Source organism: Semicossyphus pulcher, unplaced genomic scaffold, assembly GCF_022749685.1.
Source record: "Semicossyphus pulcher isolate SPU_LCO1_2020_fin unplaced genomic scaffold, fSemPul1.0.p SCAF_8, whole genome shotgun sequence".
Lineage (NCBI taxonomy): Eukaryota > Metazoa > Chordata > Actinopteri > Labriformes > Labridae > Semicossyphus > Semicossyphus pulcher.
The window spans coordinates 5529003-5552909 of NW_027211759.1; the positions used below are offsets into that span (position 1 = coordinate 5529003).

Genomic DNA, 23907 nt, shown 5'->3' on the forward strand with positions numbered 1-23907 from the left:
ATGCTTCATCTTTTATCCTACTGCTTTACCTTCAGATGGACTAACTTTGTATTGTCTTGCTTTATCAGCCATCTTGTTTTGTTTCTTTTGTTCCCCACTATGTTCATGATAGCTTATTTGTCAAAGCACATTGTAAACTGCTGTTTTTAAAGGTGCTCTATGAACAAAATTATTATTATTATTATTATTATTATTATTATGAATGAACAAACACACAAAAAACATTTTTGTCTCTTTTAAATACAAAAACGTAAAATATACGGGAAAAGAAGATATTAGTAATGTTATAACTTTATAACAATATAAATAGATAAATAACCGTTTGCTCAACACCGACATATTGAGTAGCTTGAATTTTCACTTCGCTTTTTGCACTGTTTGTCCCTCTCCAGGCTCCACAGCCCACAGCGTTGTTTCCATAGAGACAGAAGTATCATCTCGACGCAAAAGGAAGTTTTCTGGTTACCTGTTGTGCGGGCCAGCAAACGTTAGCTTAGCTTTTTAGGTTTTTCACGTGCTAAACAGGATTATTTTCAGATAAACGGCAGGTGTTGATATTGTTGACGACAAATGTTGGTAGTTCGACGTAACAACGAGTCGCTGACATATTTAAACCATGACGCATGCTAATGAGATGTATGACACAATGATGCGGGAGCTTAATAATCTTGTCATCTCTGATACTGATGAAACTAAAGAGGGGGATGAAAGTTTTTCACATCATGAAGAGTCGGTAAGTCTAGTCTCCTGCTGTGAACAGAAATAAGAAGATTAAACCGCAGGTGTTAACTTTTATTGAGCAGGTGATACCTGTTGAGAAGTTAGCTAAAAATTTAGCTAGCTAGTAGCTGGCTATAAGGTTAATGAGCTTGCTACCAAGTTTTTAAGTCCGCGTGAATGGTGGGTCTCAGCATATGTTACATGTTTATTTTATGTATTTTGTTATATTATATTTTCAAGTTTCTTGTTCATACAACCAACTTAAGTTTGCTGCTATTGGTCAAGACTCCTTTGCTTTTTGTTTTTGTTTGTATTTGTAGAAATACATCTAAATACCGTCATGTCAAGTCAAAGTGTATTATAGCCTGACATCACAAGCAAAATAAAATAATGTAAGCAAAAAAAAAAGATTTACATCAATCAATATTAAAATATTTTAAATATTAAAAATACAATAGTCAATATGCACTATAGAGCAGCCTAAATTAGGTGAAAGGCTGATGCTAATAGATGTGTTTTAAGTTTACTTTGAATAAGTCAGCTGAGCTCTAGTCCTCAAAATTGGATAGAAAGATGATCCCAAAGAAGAAGTGTTTAATAAGAGGAGGCCCTGCAACCAACCGATGTTTTATCAATTTCAAGATGCACACAGCAGAGGTATAAACCATGACGCTAAATAGGATAGGCAGCATAGATGGGAAGGATAATGGCTAACTTGGGACCATTTTGTGTCCATAAAAAGACCCACTGCACGTCTACTTACTGTATTCATCACCCTGAACATGTATGCTATTCATTTTACCACTTGCTAAAATTTGTCTTCACGTGTTTAGTGATCTGAATTTGCCTTGCTAGACTTAACATTGCATTACGTTAACATATAAAATCCCCTTTCTGACAACAGGACTCCAATGAAATTCCACCATCTCTGCTCAGCTACATTGAATCCTCAAAACGCCGACTAGCAGCGTGTGAGAAGCTCATCCTCGAGGAACCTGAAGGTATGACACCTTGTTAAATAGCAAGCACATCATTCAACATCAGTCTTCGAAGGCACTGCTCTCAAAAATGTTTTGCTAAATTACAAATCTAACTTAGAGCTTTCATGATACTCATGATAGCAGTTAATTATTCTGTATTTTTAGGTAGACTTTAAAAATTCCTCCAAATGATGCCTTTGCTGAGATATATTCCCATGATGATGGATTATATCTGTTTTCTTTGAGTTGTATCTCAGACTTCACTGCATCATGTGGCACCGAGGACATGGTGAACTTGCATGCTGAACTCGATCAGGACATGTTGAAACTAAATGAGCAGGTAAATGTCTCTCTTTACAATCTCTAGTCTGAACTCTATAGCACAACCGACATATGATGGGTTCCCATGAGGCAAAGTACTCTTAATTTTGTTTTCTGTGAAACAGGTTATTTGTGACCCAGAAACTGATGAGAACAACACTTCCACTGACACCCGCCTTCTTCCTGCACCCACAGAGAGAGAAGCACTTCTTACTCACAATGTGTCAGTGTGTTCCAACAATGAAGGTACAGTACATGTTGAAAGAAACTAGGTGAAAATGGTGGAGCTGTGCTCTGGAAATCCCACAGTGTGAGAAAAGTACATCTACTAAAATTTAGTCAAGTGAAAACAAGCATGCAAAAGGAACATGGCTTTATTTAAGCCACACTAGAGACTGGTGAAAACAACCTAATTTAATGTGCATTTGTAACTCTTGTAAATAGATAAGATAATATTGAACTTTGTTAATCCAGAAGGAAATTCTAGTGCTAGAGTGCTCCAAAGTTATAGTACAAAATACAATTAATATAAAATAACATATCAAATATAAGTAAAATATGGAATAAAAAGTGTATAAGGGTTGAATGCAAAGATATAGTGCCTATATTATAACAATAGTACAATAAGATATTTACAAATTAAGCTGGGTAGGAAGAAATGTATGCAATGGAACTTGCTTAATGTTTTGTAATCAGTAAACTTTTGCAAATTTTTAACATTTTTCAAATTTCAAAGTGAATAAATTTGGCATGACGTGTTGAATAGGTGTTTTTGTTGATAGATTACATTTGTGTACTTGGTTAGTTGTCCACAAGAGGTCACCATTGTCCTGTTTCTTGTGCCTGTTAACGACTGCAGTATGGTACAGTAATGATGAAGATGTAGGCGCAGGCCTTAAGTGACATTTCTTGACATCCTCACAGTGGTTTAAACTTGTGGTGAAACTTTTTGGCAATATGTTTGGCAAACAAACTGATGAAAATGCTCTATTTAAATAATACATTTAACATTTTGAAAGACAATAACTTTAAAGCACCAGTGTAGTTTTGACAGAACTTGTTCTATACTATAGCTATATTCCTACTGACCTGTCTAAGTGCTGCCTCCATCATCCATTTGGTATGATAATTCTTTTTGTGTTATTTTGAAGCATTTTTGTAACTGCATAGTGTTCAATGGACCTGCAAAGGCACAATTAAGGGCATGTTTTTCTCCCTATTTGTACTTGTCACAGGTGAAGCTGAAAAAGATGAGTACATGGAGAGTGAGAAGCATTTGGAATTCACTGCGAGGGCCCTTGAGATCTCACTCAAGGCAGAGCGAGAGAAGCGTCAGTGTGAGGAGATGAAGAAGAAGTTGCACAGGAGAAAAATAGAACATGACTTTCAGGAGGAGCTAAAGAAAATTAGGGAGGCAGAGGAGGTGAGTCATTTTGGACTTTCTTTACTCACTTATTACTTGTGGTAGTATATCATCTTAATATAACAGATGTTCGGCAGGTTTGTGTAAGTATTTCAGGTGCAAAAGTAGAATGTGCTGCGATTTGACTGATTTAAATTCTCACTGAAAAGGCAGCTGTTGGCCTCTGTTTCTTTGTTTAGAACAAAATTATCCTCTGGAATTCAAGTGAAGCCAATGGAAATCCAGAGTTTATGGAGCTTAGAATAACCGAATCAAAACACAATATAAAGTAAACAGTGATCATGTTTTCTTTGATTTATATAATCACTCTGTATCCAGCTCCGTCGGGAGGAACTTGAGTTGATGCAAAAGAAGGCTCAGGAAAAACTTGAGCAGGAGTTGCTGCTGCGGCAGGTAGGCCTGAATCCTCTTCCTCACTTCTCCCAAGATGTTCAACCCATAGAGGATAACATTAAAGTGCTGGGACTTTCAAAAGTGGATGATATAAACTCATTTTTATTCCTAAAACTTAAAAACCAGCCGATTCAAAATAAAGATAAACTATCTGATGTCTCAAATCAGAGATTCACTGACCTAAAATACCAGATTTTTCTTTTAACATTAACCATAGTTCCATACTCGTCTTTAGGTATTAAGTATTTGGATTTTTGCAGTTTATATGCTGATATTTTTTTATACTTTCATTTGAATATTTCTGGTAAAATGAGACATATTGCTTTGTTTTAATTTAAGGAAGAGATCAGGAAGTTGCAGAGACGAGTGGAGGAAGAAAGGAGGATGATCGAAGATGAGCAGAAGAGACTTAAAGATGAGGACAAGAAGAAAAGGGAAGAGGAAAGAACTAAGATTGAGGCAGAGAGGAACAGAATGGAGGAAGAGGGAAGGAGGAGGAAAGAAGAAGAGAGAAAAATAGAAGAGAGAAAACTTAAAAAGGAGGAGGATGGAAAGAGGAGAATGAAGAGGGAGGAAGAGAGGAAGATAGAAGAGGAAAGGCACAAGCTAGATATGGAGAAGAAGCTTGAAAACGATATGAGAATGATGAAAGAGGAAGAAGAGAGGAAAAAGAAAGATAAAAGCAAAACAGTGGAGAAAGAACAGAGGAGGAAGGAGAGGGATGAAGAGGATTACAGAAAATCAGAAGACAGAAAACAGCTCAAGGAAGTTAAGGAGGGGTTTAAAGGATATGATTTAAACGACGGAAAGATGGAACATCAGAGCAAAACAAAGAATGAAGAGAAGAAGCGGGAAGAGGAGGAGGAAAAGATAGAGAGTGTTGAGATGAGAAAAATGGAGGAGAGAGAAAATGTCAAACAGAATGAGGAAAACAAGAAAGAGGTAAACAAAGAAACAGGAGCAGAAATAAGAGTGAAAGAAAAGGAGGAGAAAAACGTGAGGATAGTTCAGAATAAGCAGAAGGAGGTAGAGTTAGGAGCAAAGCTGCAGCAAGAGAAAGGAAAGGAAAGGGAACATAACAGCATGACAGGTCCTAAAGATAAAATAGAAACCTCCATGTCCAGCACGACCTGGGCTTCCTCCAGTGCTGGTCCGTCATACAGGGAGTCTACAATCAGCCTCATCAGCACTAAAGCCACACCACAACAACATGACCCAGACGACACCACCAGTCAGACCTCCACACATAAAACTGTGGACTGTGAAAATCAAGCAACATGGTCCGTTCCTTTACCCGTGTGTCTCCCAGAGCACACAGAGCAGAAGAGGCTGTCATGGATGAAGGAGTGCATCCCCTGGTCCAAAGTCTTCCTCCAGAACAAGCGGAAGCAGAGAGGATGTTTCCTGAGTCAGAGAGGGACGAGGAGGCCTGCAGATGCCGGCAGTCTGCCGCCTCTCTGCCCGGACTCTCTGCTTCAGTCCTCAGGCTGGAAATCCCTGAAAGAGGTAACCTCGGTGCAGTTGCTCAGCCATGATATAGACACACTTACAGTCCTGTTTATGAAGGAGGAAGTTGTTTGAAGGAAATTTGGGTCATTTTCATGGCAAACAATGTAGCTTTTCTCAGAATTGTATTCTCTTTAAGATAATACTAACACATAAAGACCATTCAGAATGGGTTAGCAGACATTCCCCCACCAGAGCTATCTAATAGCTTTAAAATTGTGTGATATTTTAATATAAACTTTTGGAGTAAGGACAAGAATTTGGTATAAAAAAGTAGCTGATTATAAACTAAATTTGCAAGGAGAGCACAATTACATTGCTTTTTTACTACAGATAAAAACTAGCTTTGGGTGCACAGCGTTAGCACTAACTTATTTTTGATTTGTCCATATTTGACATTTAATATAAAAATGACAAATCTCCAGCCATGTAAAAAAAATGATCCATGAAACTCCATCAACCCTTAAGCATCTCTGCCTCTCTTTCAGGTGACCACAGTGACCCTGGAGGGCTTGCCTGGCTGTACCTTATCCACTCTCTCTCGGTGCATTCAACTTCAGTCCCTCACCCTCAGACGCTGTGGCCTCAAATCCTTGGAAGGCGTCAACCAGCTGCCACAGCTCTGCTACATCGATGTACAGGTGGATATTATGTCCATTTCTTTCAACATCTTTAGATACTTGTATTTGTGTGGATTTGGTGTGTCTAAGATCTTCAATTTTTTTTTTACAGGAAAATGACATCTCATTTGTCGACTGTGAAAATATGCCAAGTCTACATGTTCTTAAACTGGGCCACAACAAGCTGACGTCGATCCACGGTTTAACTGGTGCTGAGAATTTGGATCTCCTAGACCTCTCTTACAACTCCATCACCCGCGTCGGTAAGAACTGTGAAACATTAACATTAACATTGCTGTTAAGTTTTCATTATAATTTTTTACATCTACAGTCTCTAAATGTAAAAAGTTTGATTGATTACTTTAATTAAATGTGTGTATGTAGCAGCTACAGATGATTTGTGGATGTGATGCTCGATAAACTGAACTCCTGACTTATCTGTCATTCTCCACAAGAGGGCAGCATCTCTCTTCTTTTCAGCCCTGGGCTTCGTTCAATTCATTGCAGTACGCTCTGAAAAATGATTTATGAACTGAAGTCAGCCCTGAGGCTAAAGTCATAAAAATATATTGGGAGGGCAAGAGGTTAAACACATTGAAATGTTCGTTCAGTTACTGGAACACTTTGTATGTGACACATTAAAACTGAAACATTTTGGACGGCCTCATTTCATGTTTTTGTTTCCTTCTTATATGCGTCATGTCTAGCTGGCCTGGAGTCTACGAGGAGACTGCAGAGCTTGTCACTGGATCACAACCAGCTGATCAGCACCAAAGGACTGAAGGACGTATACACTCTGCTCCACCTGAACTGCTCACACAACCACCTGGTAAGGGTGGAGGGTCTGGAGAACAGCGCTCTGCTCAACACACTGGACCTGAGAGCCAACAGCCTGATGGAGGTAATACAGCTTATAACACTGGAAGTATTGTCTATTATTTTGTGAGAATGTTTGAGGGTGTGAGGGGCTGGTTTTTAAAAGATTTTAGTCAATTAGGCCCTCATCATTTTCAGTTTCATTTTAATTTTGTCAGGGATAAGTGTCTAAAGATAGTCATAATAATAGAAAAAACACATTTTAGAGACAAACCTTCAAAATAAAAGGAGTTACAAACACATGAACTGATTTATGCAAATGACCATCTCACGTTTTCACCTTGAACACAGCATGGCTGAAGACACTATTTTGACAAAGTAACAGGCTACAAAACAAAGAAAATATTGCTGTGACTCGACAACAAATAATCTCTGTTTAAAAGAACTACAACAAGCTCAATGTAGGTGATCTGAAAGTGAGGATGCTTAGTGTTATATTGTAAAAAACAGAAGGATGACACACATTTTTTTATTGCATAATATACACTAATAAAACACCGCTTCGGTTTGACGACAAATTTGTAAGTCCCCAAATGTGTCATTCGACTGTTCAATCTTAAAAACATGAAGCATGAAGTGCATTCTTCCTGCCCAGGGACAACAGATGTAAATTAGCTATACAGCTAACTCAAAAAAACCAATAAAGTATAAATATATAATATATAATATATAATATATAATATATATAAAGTCCCAGCACAATAGCAGGGGGGCATGTTGCTGGCAAACCTCAATAAAAGACTCCAGTTGATGTTATTACTTTAATTAGTTAAAGTCAAAATGTCTCCCATGAAAATGCTTACCATGCACCACTTAGAGAGAATGTCAAATTAGTGATGCTCGTCTTTCTTCTGTGGAAGAGTAACATACTCGTAAATGTTTGATGAGACAAAGTCAAGAAAATGAATAAAAGTGAATACAAACAGAAGTATTTTGTAAGATTTTGTACGACCCTTTGCGGTAGACGTTAGCTTGTGTCGGACACTAATGTCTGTAAACACAGCAGGACTAAAACAACTGACAGTGATGGACGAGGTAATTTAGACGTCGCTTGACCAGCAGCAGCGTAAAGTTAGTGTGACCCCACAGTGTGACCAGCGTTAACTGACATCTTGCAAAATGTTGCTCCATCAGCCCCCCAGTTTGAACAACCAGGTCCTCCTCAGAGAGCTGCAGCTGGACGACAACAACATCTCCTCTCTGCAGGACCTCACTGTCTGCTGGCTTCCCCTCATGCAGCATCTCTCTGTGTCACTAAACAGGTACATATCGTGTCTTTGCATAAGGTCTTATTTGTGACTGAAATACAAAGGAGAAAATAATTTGATATAATTTGATTTCAAAAATACATTTTGATGGTGATTCGTGCACAAGACAACTTAAAACGATTTTTTTCTTATTCAATGGCAATTTAAACATTGGCTTAAGATGAAGAGTAGCTTTTAAAACAATTGTGATTTGTGTCTTTGTTTTCTAGGATTACACAGCTGCCCGCCATGTCTGATCTTGTGTCTGTGTCATACCTGGATCTTCGTTTCAACTGCTTGTCAGGTAACAGGTTTTTACAGGTTGTCTTTTTTTTAAGGGCTATTAATTCTAATTTCCTCATCATAAAAGCATGCGTACTGCTACTGTGCATGTAATGTTGAGACATTTTATCTTATTTTTCCCTACTTTAAGATATAATCTTGAGTATCTCAGTTTTGTTCTCTTTGGCGGCACCTATGGTGATAAACGGTAATTGCGGGAGCACACTTCCCAGATATCCAGACAGTGCTGCATGTGTGACGTCCATGGTTGGCTCCGGTTCCTTTTCAGACTGTTTGCTTCATCTGAGCGTCGAGTTTGTTTCTTTTTCTTTGGATTTTCACTTCTTGTTGAAGTTGTATCTGTAGTCATCCATCTTTTCTTTGTTTGTTCAGCCATAGTAGATTACTGTTTACTCGCAACACTTGCAGAGAGCGGAAAAGCAGCCGCTTAGCTCCGCCTACCCTCTCTGGCAGACCAACCACTGCTCTGTGATGGAAAACGCGTCAGTAACTGGGCGCCGCTTATGATTTTTACCACGAATGTCGCACCAGACACCCAGTCTGTAATAATACTATATACTGCAAATGCAAAGGCTTTCATCAGTGGGCCATAGGCTCAATCACCATTGTGTTACCTCATGCGGTGATAGATAGTGACTTAACAGATATTTATTTAAATGAAAGTCTTCGAGATTATTACTTAAATTTATTTTAATATATCGTTTTGCTGATTTTAACATGCTACGTTTTGTGAAGCAATTTGTAACTGTGGTTTTGACAGATTATTATTGTTACTTCTCTCCCCAACTCCAAATCAGCCACAGATTGATTCCACTCAACAAAAAATAGTAAACACTTATAATTCCATCTATTCAGTATGACGCTGCTGGATTCAAATATTGGCTCTGTGGCAGCTTCCCAAGTACAGCGTGTGACTCGATGGAAATAAGATGCATCCATTCAGTTCACAAGTTTTTGGAACACATCTCTATTTATATAATCCAGTTGATATAGCTCTGCTTAACGAGACATGACACTGGAAATGTATTGAAAAATAGACTTTGACAAGTTGGTTTCTTTCTCAGAGCTCCAGAATGCGTGTGAGAGTCTGGGGGGGTGTCAACTCCTGCGAGACGTCCACCTCACAGGGAATCCTCTTCAGCAGGAGAGTGGCTGGAGGTAAGACGAGGGCCGGGGTGCTGTTTGCAGGAGCTTTATGCATCTGCTGGTGGAATGATTCAGGCAGTTTTAAGATGATTTAGATGCACTCAATAGTGTCTATTTTCCTGAATGGCTGTTCACCTCTGACTTCAGGACTCGCTGCTACTCAGTGTCAAATCAAGATAGTGTAATAAGAAATTTCCGTAGTTCTTCCTGGAAATTCTTTGGCCAAAAGTTCCAGTGTCAGCTTCCTTAGCTCTGAAATATCACTCGCTCACTGTGACGGATGTTCAAAAGGAGCATACCAGTGAAAAGCCTCCATTTCTCTATCACAAATTCGGTCTATTGGCTGAGTTAGTCTAAACATTCCAGCAGAACACGGGCCTTCCTGTCCACTTCCCAGGATTAGCGCTGTGATCCGTGTCCGCTATTGGATTACCGCAACGTGCCACCGACACTCGTGTGTACGTACGTCGCTCTAAGTGCTCGTAATTCCCCAAATATTGATTCAACAGAAAAATCAATTATCCTTTCAGTTCAATTTGTTCAATCACTTATCGTGCACAAATATTTTGGCGATGTTACGACAATTGCAGTGAGTTTATGTGACAAATATGCAATGACCACTTGTATTCTTCATGCTTCTATTTGCCTCTCTTGAGTGATGATGTCAGTTGTTACCAGTTCGCAAAATTGTTTGGCTCCTCAGAGCGACTCACACCCAGTTAGTAACAGCAAAATATGAAAAATTATACTTCCCTCGCCCATCCGAATATCCAGGAAATGTTTCAGTTTCAGAATATTTTTTAATTTAATGTTTATATAAGTGCATTCACGGTTAGTGTTGAGAGGGTTTCTTCTGTCATTTTTTGGACTTTTTGCAGAAGTTTTCACTTTTAAATCATCGAGATGATGACGGAGTAGAGTTGAATGACAGCTTAACGCCTAAAACATTCCCTCCTCATTTACTCCTGGCTGTTTAGCTCAATAATGTTTAAAGACCCCCTCCAGTGAAAATCAAGTGTTTAACCTTGTAAACATCTCCATGTGGTGTTTCTCATGTGCTACAAGACATATCAGGGACAACATGAGCAGTCATCTCCATCGCTGGGCCTGTCTGCTTTTAAACTGCAGTGTACCAAGGACAGGCTGAACACGTTTTCAGATTGGCAGGTTTCAGACGTCCCAAACCTAAGGAGCCAATCACACTAATGGACGGGATGATGCTATGTACACTACCAGTCAAAAGTTTGGACACACTTTCCCATACAAGTGAATGGGAAAGTGTCTCCAAACTTTTGACTGGTAGTGTATATCATTATGTGCAACGTAAGGCAACCACTTCGGCGCTGTGCGAGCCAGCTGTAATCGTCATCATAATTTTTGCAAACTCACTACTGACTACTAACGTTACTACTCCTAATTACTACATTTCAAGCTAGCGAAGTTTCAACAACGAAACAGCGACGGAGGGGGCAGTTGGAAATGTGCATAGTGGGCGGGGACTGTGCAGATTCAAGGGGATGCCTTGGGAGGATTTTATATGTATTTTGCAGAATAAACATATCAGATCCAACTTATTATTTCAAGCAGAGTATTTTATATGTCTTAAAACATGTCTGGAGCTGCTCTTTAACCATCCCAAGTTTGCTTTACACATCATGATGCATGCGAAATGCATTGAAGTTTGGTTTTAAGCTCTACATGACCGTGCCAGAACATTAAAGGCATTTAATTGTTTCAAAAGAGAGCGCTTCGGAGTGTTTGCTGTGGATGTCAGGATAAAAGATGATAGACCCTGATGAGGAGGTAGTTGTTTTGAAATTGTCCAAGATGCGCAAAGCGTTTTGATTCTCTCTCTACTGATTGATCTTAAAGACTTAAATGAGATAACCTGACAGCAGCAGTCGGGTTAGACATGACTGGAGCTGGTCTTGTAGGTTTGAATATAACATTCCTACTTTTTATTAGTAGATTTTATGCTTTACCAGGTTGTTCTCTGTCCCTGAAAACACGGCTTACATGTGGTCCCGTCTTAAGCCTTAACTGAAACTTTACCTTAATATTTCATTGAACTTTACCTAACCTCCTAGTGCCAACAGTGGAATTAACCCTCTGTATTTCCACCCTCATGCCCCGGCCCTTTCATCCTGAGCCAGTGATAACACCGGCTAAATTAAAGCACCAAAAGGCAAGCGCTGAGAATTACACTCCCCGTAGGCAGGCCCTGATCCAGGAGACGTGGAAGAAGAAAACACAGGGCCTGATTAATCACGGCCACTTTAAGAGCATGTGTTTTGGAGGAAGTCTTCACTAAATGAAATACGGACTTGTGCTCACACAGGCCGGAGAAGGAGGATGAAGGAATGTGAGCTCAGAAAGGAGGGGGAAATTTATATCAATTTAGGAAAGGTTCAGGTTGAAGTCCAAGTATAGTCAATGTAGATAAAGCTGCTGGGAGAGAAAGAGATTAATAGCATTTAAATTATGATGCTTCTACCGCCTACTGAGAAATTATGAGCTTCATTTATTTGTTTGAAGTAAACCAGACTTGACGTATATATAGTTTACCTCATAAAAAAACTATTTATGCTTCAAAAACATAATGAAAACTGTCGAGTGTCCCCTGCTTTTCAGTGAGAATCATCCATCGTAAACATCCACAACCGATGGCATCTAATTTTGAAGCACATACGTAGGTCTACTCTGCCTTTTCCCAAGTGTTTCAAAGTGGCGTCTATTCCCGAATTGAATTACTTTCCCCACCTCAATGAGGTCATGTAACGATGGAAAGGTCCTATTTGGGTTTGGAGCTTCATTTGAAGACAGCCAGCCAGACAACATGCCCGAAGGGTCGGAATCTAATCCCGATCTGTGTCGGAGAGACCAAGTTGGCCACATCAAACCCCTCTGAGAGTACACAGATCCTGTCCTTTGTGGTTATGTTTTTTTTTTGCAGGGTGGCAGTAGGGTTGGGAAAACTCTGCATTCTATCACAAAACAGTATGAACTATTTTGACATGTTTAAATCATCTACAAGGGTCTGGAAAAAGAAGTAACAATCCATACCTGAATCGGAATAACACATCTGAAACAAAGCATGACATTTAGTAGGAGTCCTTACAGTACTTCAAGCATCCTTTTAAAACCTAATAAAACTTGGTAAAACAACATGAGACATTAATTTAAGGCGAGATACAGGACGAAATAAGAAAATATTCCCAAAAGATCCAATTATGAGCTGGTGAAATTCCCTTTAACACATGTTTTATCCTCCTCTCGTAAAGCGGCAGACAGCGTTTAAGAGCATGCGCTGCTCTGGGAATCGATTCTTTAAAAACCCAGTTGCTCAAAATGTTTTAAAATTCGATTCGTAGCCTGAAGGCTTGTATTTTTACGGGTTTTATTGTTGCTGTTCCCCAGTGTCCTGTAGAGTTTCCAGCTCCACATTTTCCCACTGCACACAGACCACATTTGGCCTCGGCTGGTGGACGCGCTGAGTCTGTTTCTCTGGCAGATAGTTGGGATTCCTCTGCTTGGACATCCTTAGCCTCGGGCAGCGGTTACCTCTCCCCCAGACTCACAGTCATTCAGGGCTCCCATCCAGTGTGAGGGCGGATCTTACCTAACATACGCCATCTTTTGTTTTATTAAAAAAAGGCTTTTTAGAAACCAATATAAGGGTAACAATGAATTCTGATTGTAATGCCACAGTGTTCATAAAGTATATGAAATTAACCAAACCCCTGTAAATGGATTAGTCTTGTTATTTCTCAGTGTACAGATCAGCATGCCTTAATTCTCAAATCAAAGCCGTCGTATTGTTCAGTCATGCTGCAAATATAATCGTTGATATCATGGATTTAACTTAATCTAAACCCCATTAGTCTTTAATGTTGGTTTAATAATCTAAGGGTGCGTTCACACCTGACAGCTTTGGTCCAGACATTCAGACTTTAATCGGAAAGTCCGGTTCGTTTGGACAGGTGAGAACACGCATTCGAACACTGGTGCCGACCAAACTACCGGACCATGGTCCGCAAGAAAAGACGGGTCTCGGCCCGTTTCCAAATGAACTACTGTCTGGTTTGATTCAGGTGAGAACATAATCGGACTTAAAGTAGGACCTAAAACAGGGAGCAAACCAAAACACGGTGCATTGTGGGTTGTCAACGGATGATGACACTTGCAGAGACAGCCACACAGCCAGGCAGCAAGGTGAGTAGAGGACAAACATGGGGGAGCGACGAGGAAATAGAAATATGGGCTGACCAAACAATTTCATAAATGCTCGTAGAAACGCAAAAGGAGTACCTTCAGACTGTTCAGTGAAAAACTAAAGGAGACTGGAACTGAACTGCGGAAGAATGTTCGTTAATAGTAAAAAAAACCCAACAATATATTAAAGTCTGTGTAAACAGTTTCCTCGCGCCTCAAAACTTTTGGTCTGCTGTCGTGTGAAGATAGTGTTAAGATTTTTGCACAGATTTAAGTGTGCGGACGCTTTTTTCATTGAAAAATCTGCCGTCTGAACACAAACCAAACTCATGGTAAAATGCAACATTGTAACAATTTGGTCTTTGATTTCGATTTAAACAAACAGACTGTGAAAGCACCCTTAGATATCTATTTGTACTAAAAGACTTTTAGTTGTAACTAAATAATTTAGACCATTATAACAATGCTGTGATATTTCATCCAGTTTGCTCTCCTTTTCAGATCTGCTCTACAGAAAGCCGTGCCTGGCCTGAGGGCCATCGATGACCAGGACACAGACTCCTTTCCATCGCCCCCTGCTGTTCAACAGGTCAGCCTGGCCTCAGGCAGCTTCCTAGAGTTCTGTCAGGCTCAGCTTCAGCAGACTCATGATTTAGAGCAGAAGCACAGCAGGGAGCTCAGGTAAGAGACAAATGACTGTTTGTGTAGATGTACTGTCAAGGTGCTCCCGTCTTTACCAGTGGTCAGAGAAAGTGGTTGGATAGCTGTCTGAGAACAAAATTAATGCGAAGCTTAATCCAAAAGGCAACTGGTCTCAAATGATACTGCGTACTGCTGACCTACAGAGGCTTATATTTCTAGCTGCGTCCACCAGTCAGTTTAGAACTGACGAAGCCTTTCGGATGAGCGGTGATACATCTTCAAGAACTTCAAGTCCAGTTGCCTTTTGGATTTAGCATCAAATTACCAAAGAGCTGGACGACAGACAATGAAATTAACTGTTAATCCTTTCTAGAGTTGTCATGGAGGTGCTTATTGCTTTCTCAGATAACATCATTCTCATCATGACACCAGGGATCAGCTACATGTACCGCTGATTTTCCGCTTAGTTAGATAACACACTTACATCATCTGTCTTGGTAAACCAAAACATAAAGAGGACTGATTTCTCATGCAGCTTCGAAGTAGCTCATGGGAAGGAAGAGAGAGATTATTTCTTCTCGGTATCCTGATATGAAAAAAAGTAAAAAAAGAAGTTTGGTCAATCATCACTGTATGTTTTAAGGATATCAGTGTTAATTTTGGCAGTTAGTTCAGATTTAGTCTTTGTCTCAAGACGAAAATGCTGCTTATTTTTTAAGTCAAAATGTTAGCCTAATGTGTTAGCCTAATACAGGTATCAGAATTGGTATCAAGGTGAAAAGTTGTACCAAGTGTTTGAGTCACTCTCTTAACACTTTTTCGTGTGTAATATCCAGAATACCTTACCTTGGATAAACCTAATTTGTAGCCACAAGCGTCTCTCCATCTCCCGTTAACACAGTGCATTGCTTTAGAATATAAAGGTGTGTCCATCTGTTTGAGCCGCTTGTGGACATCACCCGTATAGCTGGGTTGGATTCAGGGGAATCTGCACACTCAAGTTATAGGAATGCATTGCTTGTATTTTGACAGACAGATGAGACGCTCAGTGGGGGAAATATGGATTTTAAATGTCTGACAGCCCACCACTAACATTTTATTCCCATCTCATCTCATCAACGGAAACCAAACATACGTGTCACCAGAGTTTTTATTATCAAAGATCGTCAACGTCTCGTCTTTGTTGTGGAAAAATCTTTTGTCATAATTTTCATTAACACAATGAACCCTGAATTTTTGTAAGAAAAAGCGGTGACACATACAGGCAAGATGTGATCCAAAAAGGATTTTAATTTGGAAAGAAAAAGAAATCAAATGTCAAACCAGACTCAGATTGAACACAGTATAAATATATAATAATATAACCTGTTTACAAAAGCTCTCTCTCCTTTTATCTTGTGCTGATCAGCCTGTCAGAAAGCAGTCAGGAATGTTAGCTCTCCTCTTGTTATGTCTGATACATAGGGCGTAGTGAGCCTAAAGACAACGTCCATCTATTTTCACAAGTCCTTCGATGTCACCCGCCTCCGCACACATTGACACTCCCCTGCACGTCGGACCACCAACACTTAAAACAGTGGTCAACTTTCTGCTTATCTTCGTGACCCTTCCAAATTACACAGCACAAAAGATGAAACGTGGCCGCGGCTACCCGCGCGGGTCACACCGAGGACTCCTGTGGCTCGGGGCATAGCATGGCGCTCCCTTTGCTTCACCCCTCACTGTGTGCCCTCTTACCCCCCTGGCCTCTGGACAATGAGCCATTCTGGGGGCTTTGCAAGGACCGACACAGCCATTTAACCCCTGGCCTGACCTTGTGTCTGACTGCGGTTTAGAGGAGGTGAGAAGAGTGCCACACGTCAGTCTACTTGTGACTGTAAGGTGGAAACCATGGGGTTTATCAGGGGTATGGTTTCACAACATGTCTCTACAGGGTGTAGGGTGGAGGCTGAAAGCTCTGTTTCTTACAAAATGCCTGTTTAATACTTTAGTTAGAGTTTTTATTGAAATTGGCTCGTCAGCTAAGCTCTCTTTCTCTTAATACAGCATAAAAAAATCCAGCTTCTCACTCTTTCTTCTTCTGGCTAGGTTCTCCTCACTCCTTGCAATTTTCTTTAACGTCAATATCCAAGAAGACACTGCTATACATGCTAACAAAAAATGCATCCCAGAGCCCTACATTTAGCGAAATGACATTGTTGATCTTTGACTGAACGCAGCAGACACTCCTCTTTTGCATTAGGTTGCGTTACACACCCACGCCAATCTCCTTACATGAAAAGCATCCTACTTCCCAAACAGGCCCTGAACATTGACAATGCATGTTGTAATCTTCGGGCCCCAAAACCCTCTTCATAAATGTACTTCCCATGTAAACTGGGCCACTTTAGGGGTAGGTTCTTTTTTTCCAAGTCTATTTAAAACACTCACATGCCTATAATGTAAACAAAAAGAGTAATTGACACGATTTCGAAGTGACGAAGTGGCATCTTGTTAACGCGATTACAGTTAGAGATGAGGATCAAAATTTACAGTCCTTATTCTGCTAGTTATGCAGAAGTTTTTCAAAGTTACAATCTTATTTTTATTTCTAACTCATATTAGCATTCATTTAACAGAATGTGGACTGTAGATTTTTTGAAATTGGCGCCATAGCTGTGGAGAAAGTTGTACAAACAGCTCGTGGTTTCACCCATTCTACATTCCTACAACACCCAGTGTGCATTGCGCCCCTCCCTCTGAAAGGAACGGCCCAGCGAGAGACGCTGGAGTGAAATACTACCGTTTTCCAGTCAAGGACATTGATCGCTGCAGGCAATGGCTCAGAGCTGTACAGAACCTGAAATACGATGAGAATATACCTGTGGAAAGTCTAAGAAATCTTCAGGTCTGCAGCCTACATTTCAAACCTGATGATTTTGAACGAGACATGACATCGGAGGCAGGCGTCCTAGATTGAGGAAGTGTAGTTTAGCGAGCTCCCTGGACTCGGCCAGATGACGCATTTTACGTAGACCGATGGAGGCTTTCCAGGGCCCATTGGAGAAGTGGATAGCGTCCTCCAAAGGCACAGAGCCAAATTGCATTTATTTCCTACCATAATGGCATTAGCTCCCCATAATAGCATTAGCATACCATTTATCCTTTAAAGCTACAATCTTTTTTTAGTTTACCTTTTTTAGTCTTCTTGGTTAGCTTCTACATAACCCCAAGGTTGAGGTGAACTGAATCTGAGGTGATCCAATCTGCATTAAATTTTGTACAGGTTTGGTTTGAAATCGGATCTTCATCTTCATTGTTTCTGCTCTCCATTTAACACAGCCATAGCAAGTGCAAGAAGCCCGAAATGTTCTGAAGTATTACAGAAGAGACAGTCAAACAAACAGGGATTTTAGTATCCATACACAGGTTGGATTCAGGCTTGTAATACTCAGTATTGTAGTTTCCTTTAAGTCGAAATCTCTTTTCCGTGCTCATTCCTACTTTCTTGTATCAGTGGTATACATGTTGATAGTGACCCTGCAGTGAACCAGCAGGTACGGGGGGCTGGGGTCAGCAGGGTCACAATCCTTTCGGACCTCCCGACTCCTCTCTCTCTTGTCCCACTGAGGCCGAAGAGCTGAGTCTTTGTAGACAAGAAGCTGTAGTACCTAAGGCTACTGGCCCTGCAGACTGGCTGGGCACTGAGGAGTCTCTGCCCCCTCAGGGCTCAGGACAGGGGAGGGGAGCAGAGCTAATAGATTCATTAAGTTTCTATTGAGGTGGCTTTGTAGTCAGTTTATCCCCTCAATGAAAGAGACATTATATGGTATTAGAGCACACACAGAGTAACACACACACAATTGCTCACACTCTTGCTCACACACACTCTTTTCACCTCACCTCGGAGGAACTGGTCATGAATGAAACGAAAATGTCAGCTAAATCTGATATGCCACTTTTTTTTTTTTTAATTCCTCAATTAAATAAATCAAAAACTAAATCTAATAATTTAAACAATTAAATTAAGCTTCTGTGATGTTATTCCATAACATTACACTGTAAACTGGATTACTCTGAACCTCATGTGATTATTGTTAGAGGTGCAGCTGCTTCCGTTTTGTTTGTCTGACTGATTACATTTCATAACACTACAAATCTATCTGAGATCATGTTTACTTCGAGTCTGCTGAGCAAAGATACTGAGATGCTCTTTGATGTGGTTTCTGGATTACAGCAATGATTTTCTGAAAAGTTTAATTCTTTCTAAAAACAAAACATTTTCTTACTGTTCAAACTGCAGGTCGGGTGGTTGAATCTGGACAGTACTGTTTCACAGGTCAAATAATCCCATGGTTCTCAAAAGTGGGCCGCGGAGCTGTTTTCGGTGGGTCGCGGATAAAGTCTATGCTGTGCTTTTATTTTGAAGGACATGGGTTTCCTACCTGCAGGAGTAGTGTAGTTTATTCACACTCCATCTGTCCACTGATTGGGTAATCCCAGCTGCAGTCACAATTACATTCCTAAACCTTGATGAGCCCGACAGTGGTTGGACTTATGCTGTAGTGGTGGTGGGTCCTGGGGCTAGACCAGTTGAGAACCACTGAAACAATCCTCCGTTTTGTGTTCTAATTTTCTTGCTCTTCCCAATGCATTAATCCCAGCACAACAGAAATCAATTCAAAATTGAATTGAAACTAATTCACATTCTTACATTGAACAGTAGCTTTTCTAAACTATAACATTTAGCTCCTAAAATATACTTTACTATACCTTACTTTTATTCAGCTTTGGTAAAGGTTATTTTGAACCAAGCAGAGCTAGGTTTAAATAAGTAAATTAGGCAGAGCTTGAAAAACTAACCTCTTGTTTCTTTATCCAAGTGGGTTGATGTGAAGCAACATTAAATAAAGTTGAATCAATGTGGGGTTGCGTCTTTGTATGTCAGCAAATAAAAAAAAATATTGGTTTAATGTTGTGACCCTGTAAGAATGAAAGAAGAAACAGTTAATATTCATCTGCTCCGGCTCTGGTCTTTAAAACAAAACAATATATTGTTTGCAAGGGGTGCACAGTGGTGCAATGGTCAAAGGTCTCGCCTCACAGGTAAAAGGTTCCTTCCAAGTGGGCCTTTCTGTGTGGAGTTTGCATGTTCTCCCTGTGCATGTGTGGGTTCTCTCCAGGTACTCCGGCTTCCTCCCACGGTCCAAAGACATGCTCGTTAGGTTCATTGGCAACTCTAAATTGACTGTAGGTGGATGTTAGTGTGAAAGGTCTCCAAGTGTCAGCCCTGTGGTTGAATGGCGATCAGTCCGGGTCCTGAAAAGGATAAGTGGTATAGATAATGAATGGAAATTGTTTGCTAGCTCGCTTAAACAGCTATATAGCTTATTCATCATGTTTTATTATGTTTGCAGTAATGCCTCATCTGCCCTGGATGCTGTCAAAGCCTCCTGCCGGCACTTCACCGACGCTCTGCAGCTGGCCCAGGACCAGAGATTTGCCCATGAATATGGTGACACAACTGTGGCTGTCGGACGCATGGCTGCTGCGCAAACACCTGTGAAGATAACAGACATGGACGGTACCAATGCTGGGAAACATACTGAGCGCCCAGAAGCCGAATCCCCTGGAAAAGTTTCACCAGTTATTCCAACCAGCGCCAAAATCAGATGCAGCTACTGGACTGTGGTGGAGAAGTCAGCTGCAGAGAGTCGGCTTGAAACATCGGATTTTATTGTGGCAGGTCTGAAGACAGGCCCAACAGTTTGGAAATCTAACTCTGGTAGTGTTCACTCCTTGGCAACAAAGGGAAAAATAACCTCTAACAGGCTGGAACTGGCACCTGGTCCTCAAGACCTGGACCTCCAAAAGTAAGTGTCTAATTTTGTGCATCTATTCCATGCTACACTACACTGTCAATCAGCTGATGCTGTGTTCCTATAGAAAGCCTCCATATCCTTTCACAGCTCACGAGTGGACCCTGCTAGCTAGAAGCCTCTTGTATATAACATTATTTTTATTGCAGCTCAGCATTTTATTAGTTTCTGTTGCAGAGCATTTGTCATCATTGGAACCTCCTTTACGTGATTTACAGCAGAAGATGTCGAACATCTTATTCATTTTAACACGCAGCTTCATCATTAACACTGCGCTATCTATGGGAGGACAATAGATCTCTCATATGAAGTGTAGCTCTGGACAGACTTCAACTCTCCAGAGTCCTGCGCTCCAGATGTCTGCAAAGAAATAAATTTGTGTTTTGAAGGACGAAGGTGCTATGACATCATGTAAATCCCTCACTCTGCGTGTGTGTGTGTGTGTGTGTGTGTGTGTATTTGTCTGTGTGCGTGTGTTCTTTCTGGAGCAGCAAAGCAGCAGTCGTGATTCAGCAGCTGTGGAGAAAATACAGGCAGAAATGTGGGAACATCAGCAGCCCCTCCACAGCTGAGAGGGAGGAAGGAAGAGGAGGAGATGAAGGAATGCCAGAGTCAGGACCTTCTTATATTAAAAGGAGCATGGTTGGCCAAGCTAATGCAGCAACTGTCATCCAGGTAAAAGTGATGGAATTATCGCAAACATTTTGACCTTTTTGTTTTACTTACTTCACTGGAGTCCAGTGACTGGAACCCAATCACTCACAAACTGTGGTTTTTGCCATTGTTACGTAGAAAGCATACCACAATTTGTGCAACATCCTGCACCAAACCTGTTTCCCTCTGAGGCTATTTTAAAAGAAGAGGGAATAAACATCCTCTTGTTTAGTACAGCAGCTACGTCTAAATACAACTGACCAGTCAGAGTAGAGTATGTTGATTACAAGCTCAACGCAACATACCCACAGAGCAGAGAGGCCATAGTCTGCCTACTAGTTTTTGTATCTGTACAATGTGTGTTTACACAACCATGATAGATTTCAAAACATCAAATCCTCACATTTAACAAGTTGTCAGCAGCAAATGGCATTTTTTTTGCCATTTTTGCTTCATAAATGAAATGAAGATTGATAAGTTATCAGATTTGTTGATTCATTTTCGGTGAATTGACTGTGATTTGTTTCAGCACCAAGCTGCATAAAATCGGTAAATTTTCCTGCTCATTTCAAACCTTAAAAATGTTGCAGCCTAGTTTACAGAGTGCTTGTTTACCTGTCAATGTGTTATTTAAAGACCTGCTCCAGTGAAAATCCAGTGTTTAACCTTGTAAACATCTCCATGTGGTGTTCTTCATGTGCTACAAGACATATCAGGGACAACATCAGCAGTCATCTCCATGGCTGGGCCTGTCTGCTTTTAAACTGCAGTGTACCAAGGACAGGCTGAACAACACGTTTTCAGATTGGCAGCTTTGAGACGTCACAAACCTAAGGAGCCAATCCTGTTAATTGACGTGGTGACGCTTTGCATATCATTATGCGCAACCTATGGCAACCACTTCGGCGATGCACGAGCCAGCTGTAAGCGTCATCGTAAATTTTGCAAACTCACTACTGACAACTGACGCTAACGTTACTTCTACTAATTACTAAATTTCAAGCTCGCTAAGTTTCAACAAGTTGCCACTAAACGATGGCAGAGACGTGTTTTGTTTTCGCAACGGAGGGGGCGGTTGGAAATGTGCATAGTGGGCGGGGCCTATGCAGATTCAGGAATTTTTAATGAGGGAGAAGGAGGAGATGCCTCGGGAGGATTTTAAACGTAATTAAACGTACTTTGCAGAAAAAACATATCAGACACAATTTATTGTTTCAAGCAGAACATTTTATATGTCTTAAAACACGACTGGAGCTGCTCTTCTAGACTTAGTCAGTATTTTCGCTGAAGGCTGGAGTCACATTCACACAGTGGACATCTGTAAATTTCCATTTTCAGGCTTGAACATCCATCTTCAGGCCTCATACGTGCTGTGGAGGCTTATTGGGCTAATCCTCTGCTTAGACTGTAGGTGTAGGCTGCTGTTCTGAAAAACATGCTACTCACCACTTCATCCGAATCCCTTTTCAACACAAAAAGTGTTTGATGACCCTCTAGGGCTCTGTAGTAGGAGATGGGGGTGTTGGTGTGGTGGGATAGTGTGTGTGCGTGTTGGGGGGGATACAGAGTGATTAATCAGATTCCAAAGAAGTGCGGTAGTAAGAGTTGTAGGATTCCTGCTCCGCTCAACTTGAAGTGGAGTGTGCCCCCCTCAGTCCGTTGGGAATTGGAGGATTTAGAGGCACACTGGAGCTCCATTTGTCTCGGAGCAGCCCGGAGTCATGCAGAGTTCAGACAGCAGAACACTCAGCAATTAAAAGAGAGGTTAACATGTTTTATCTCCCTAATGGGATAACGCACAATATTTACGTTTGCCCTGTGATTCATGCAAGGTTTTCTACCATTTCTTCTCTGTGTACCTCCAGGCAGTTTGGAGGGGCTTCACTCTGAGGAGGAGGCTCGCATCTGCTCTGGCTGCCGTCACATGCACCGACACCGGAGAGGACGACACCTTTGAGGAGGTGGACGTGGATGAATTTGTCTTTGATGAGGTATGCACACAAGTTCATGTGTTCCTCCCGCTCATGTTCATGGGTCAGTAATTCTTTACCTGACACCTGAATTGCAGACCTGTGCAGCGGAGGATAAAAAAAATCCATAAATGCATACATTTACAATCCAATGCACACATGCACATTTGCAAAGATACACAAATAGAAACACAAACTTGCAAAAAAAAAGTTGATGCGAGTTGAAAAATCAGGATTAACATAACTGGCAGACTTGTAAATTTAAACACTTTAGACAAAATAAATTGACAAAGTCATTATTGTCAGTCTTTGTCAGTGTCCCTTCTCCTTACCATGCTTTTCTCTCGATATATAATAGAACTATTTTATCAAATAACCAGGTACAATCAGATTTTTTACCCTTAGCTTAGCTTCACAGTTTGTCTGGCTATATTGCTGATTACTGTCAAGATCCCACAGTTTCCCATTCTTCGCTGCTGATGTCTCAAGTCAAAGTCCACCTTTGTTATCTTAAAGGAGCAGTTCGCCCCTGGAAACAGCCACTGTCAGTCAAAGCTGGTGTTCTCTGTAATCGATAGAAGCAGTTATATTTGAAATTGGCGCCATAGCTGTGGAGAAAGTTGTACAAACAGCTCGTGGTTTCACCCATTCTACATTCCTACAACACCCAGCATGCATTGCGCTCCTCCCTCTGAAAGGAACGGCCCAGCGAGAGACGCTGGAGTGAAATACTACCGTTTTCCAGTCAGGGGCATTGATTGCTGCAGGCGATGGCTCAGAGCGGTACAGAATCCGAAATGCAACAAGAATATACCGGTGGATCGTCTACAACCTCTTCAGGTCTGCAGTCTACATTTCAAACTTGACAACTTTGAACGAGACATGACATCGGAGGCGGGCGTCCTAGATTGAGGAAGTGTAGTTTCGCGAGCTCCCTGTACTCGACCAGATGATTACTTTTACGTAGTCTGGTGGAAGTTTTTCAGGGCCCATTGGAGAAGCTGATAGCGTCCTCCAAAGGCACAGAGCCAAATTG

At 40.8% G+C, this 23907-nt stretch overlaps 1 protein-coding gene across 1 annotated transcript in view; it reads left to right on the top strand.

Annotated features, from left to right (window-relative positions):
* Positions 1 to 537: 537 nt before the first annotated feature.
* lrriq1 (leucine-rich repeats and IQ motif containing 1) overlaps positions 538 to 23907 on the top strand; it is a 39523-nt gene continuing 16153 nt past the window's right edge. Inside the window, exons 1-17 of the mRNA XM_069686000.1 lie at positions 538 to 733; positions 1625 to 1721; positions 1958 to 2040; positions 2147 to 2267; positions 3257 to 3444; positions 3763 to 3837; positions 4177 to 5343; positions 5832 to 5984; positions 6076 to 6226; positions 6671 to 6864; positions 7974 to 8101; positions 8317 to 8390; positions 9454 to 9547; positions 14249 to 14428; positions 19786 to 20241; positions 20739 to 20922; positions 22767 to 22892. Coding sequence (XP_069542101.1) covers positions 617 to 733; positions 1625 to 1721; positions 1958 to 2040; positions 2147 to 2267; positions 3257 to 3444; positions 3763 to 3837; positions 4177 to 5343; positions 5832 to 5984; positions 6076 to 6226; positions 6671 to 6864; positions 7974 to 8101; positions 8317 to 8390; positions 9454 to 9547; positions 14249 to 14428; positions 19786 to 20241; positions 20739 to 20922; positions 22767 to 22892 — 3588 coding nt within the window. The 5' untranslated portion in view covers positions 538 to 616. The remainder of the gene's footprint in view (positions 734 to 1624; positions 1722 to 1957; positions 2041 to 2146; positions 2268 to 3256; positions 3445 to 3762; positions 3838 to 4176; positions 5344 to 5831; positions 5985 to 6075; positions 6227 to 6670; positions 6865 to 7973; positions 8102 to 8316; positions 8391 to 9453; positions 9548 to 14248; positions 14429 to 19785; positions 20242 to 20738; positions 20923 to 22766; positions 22893 to 23907) is intronic.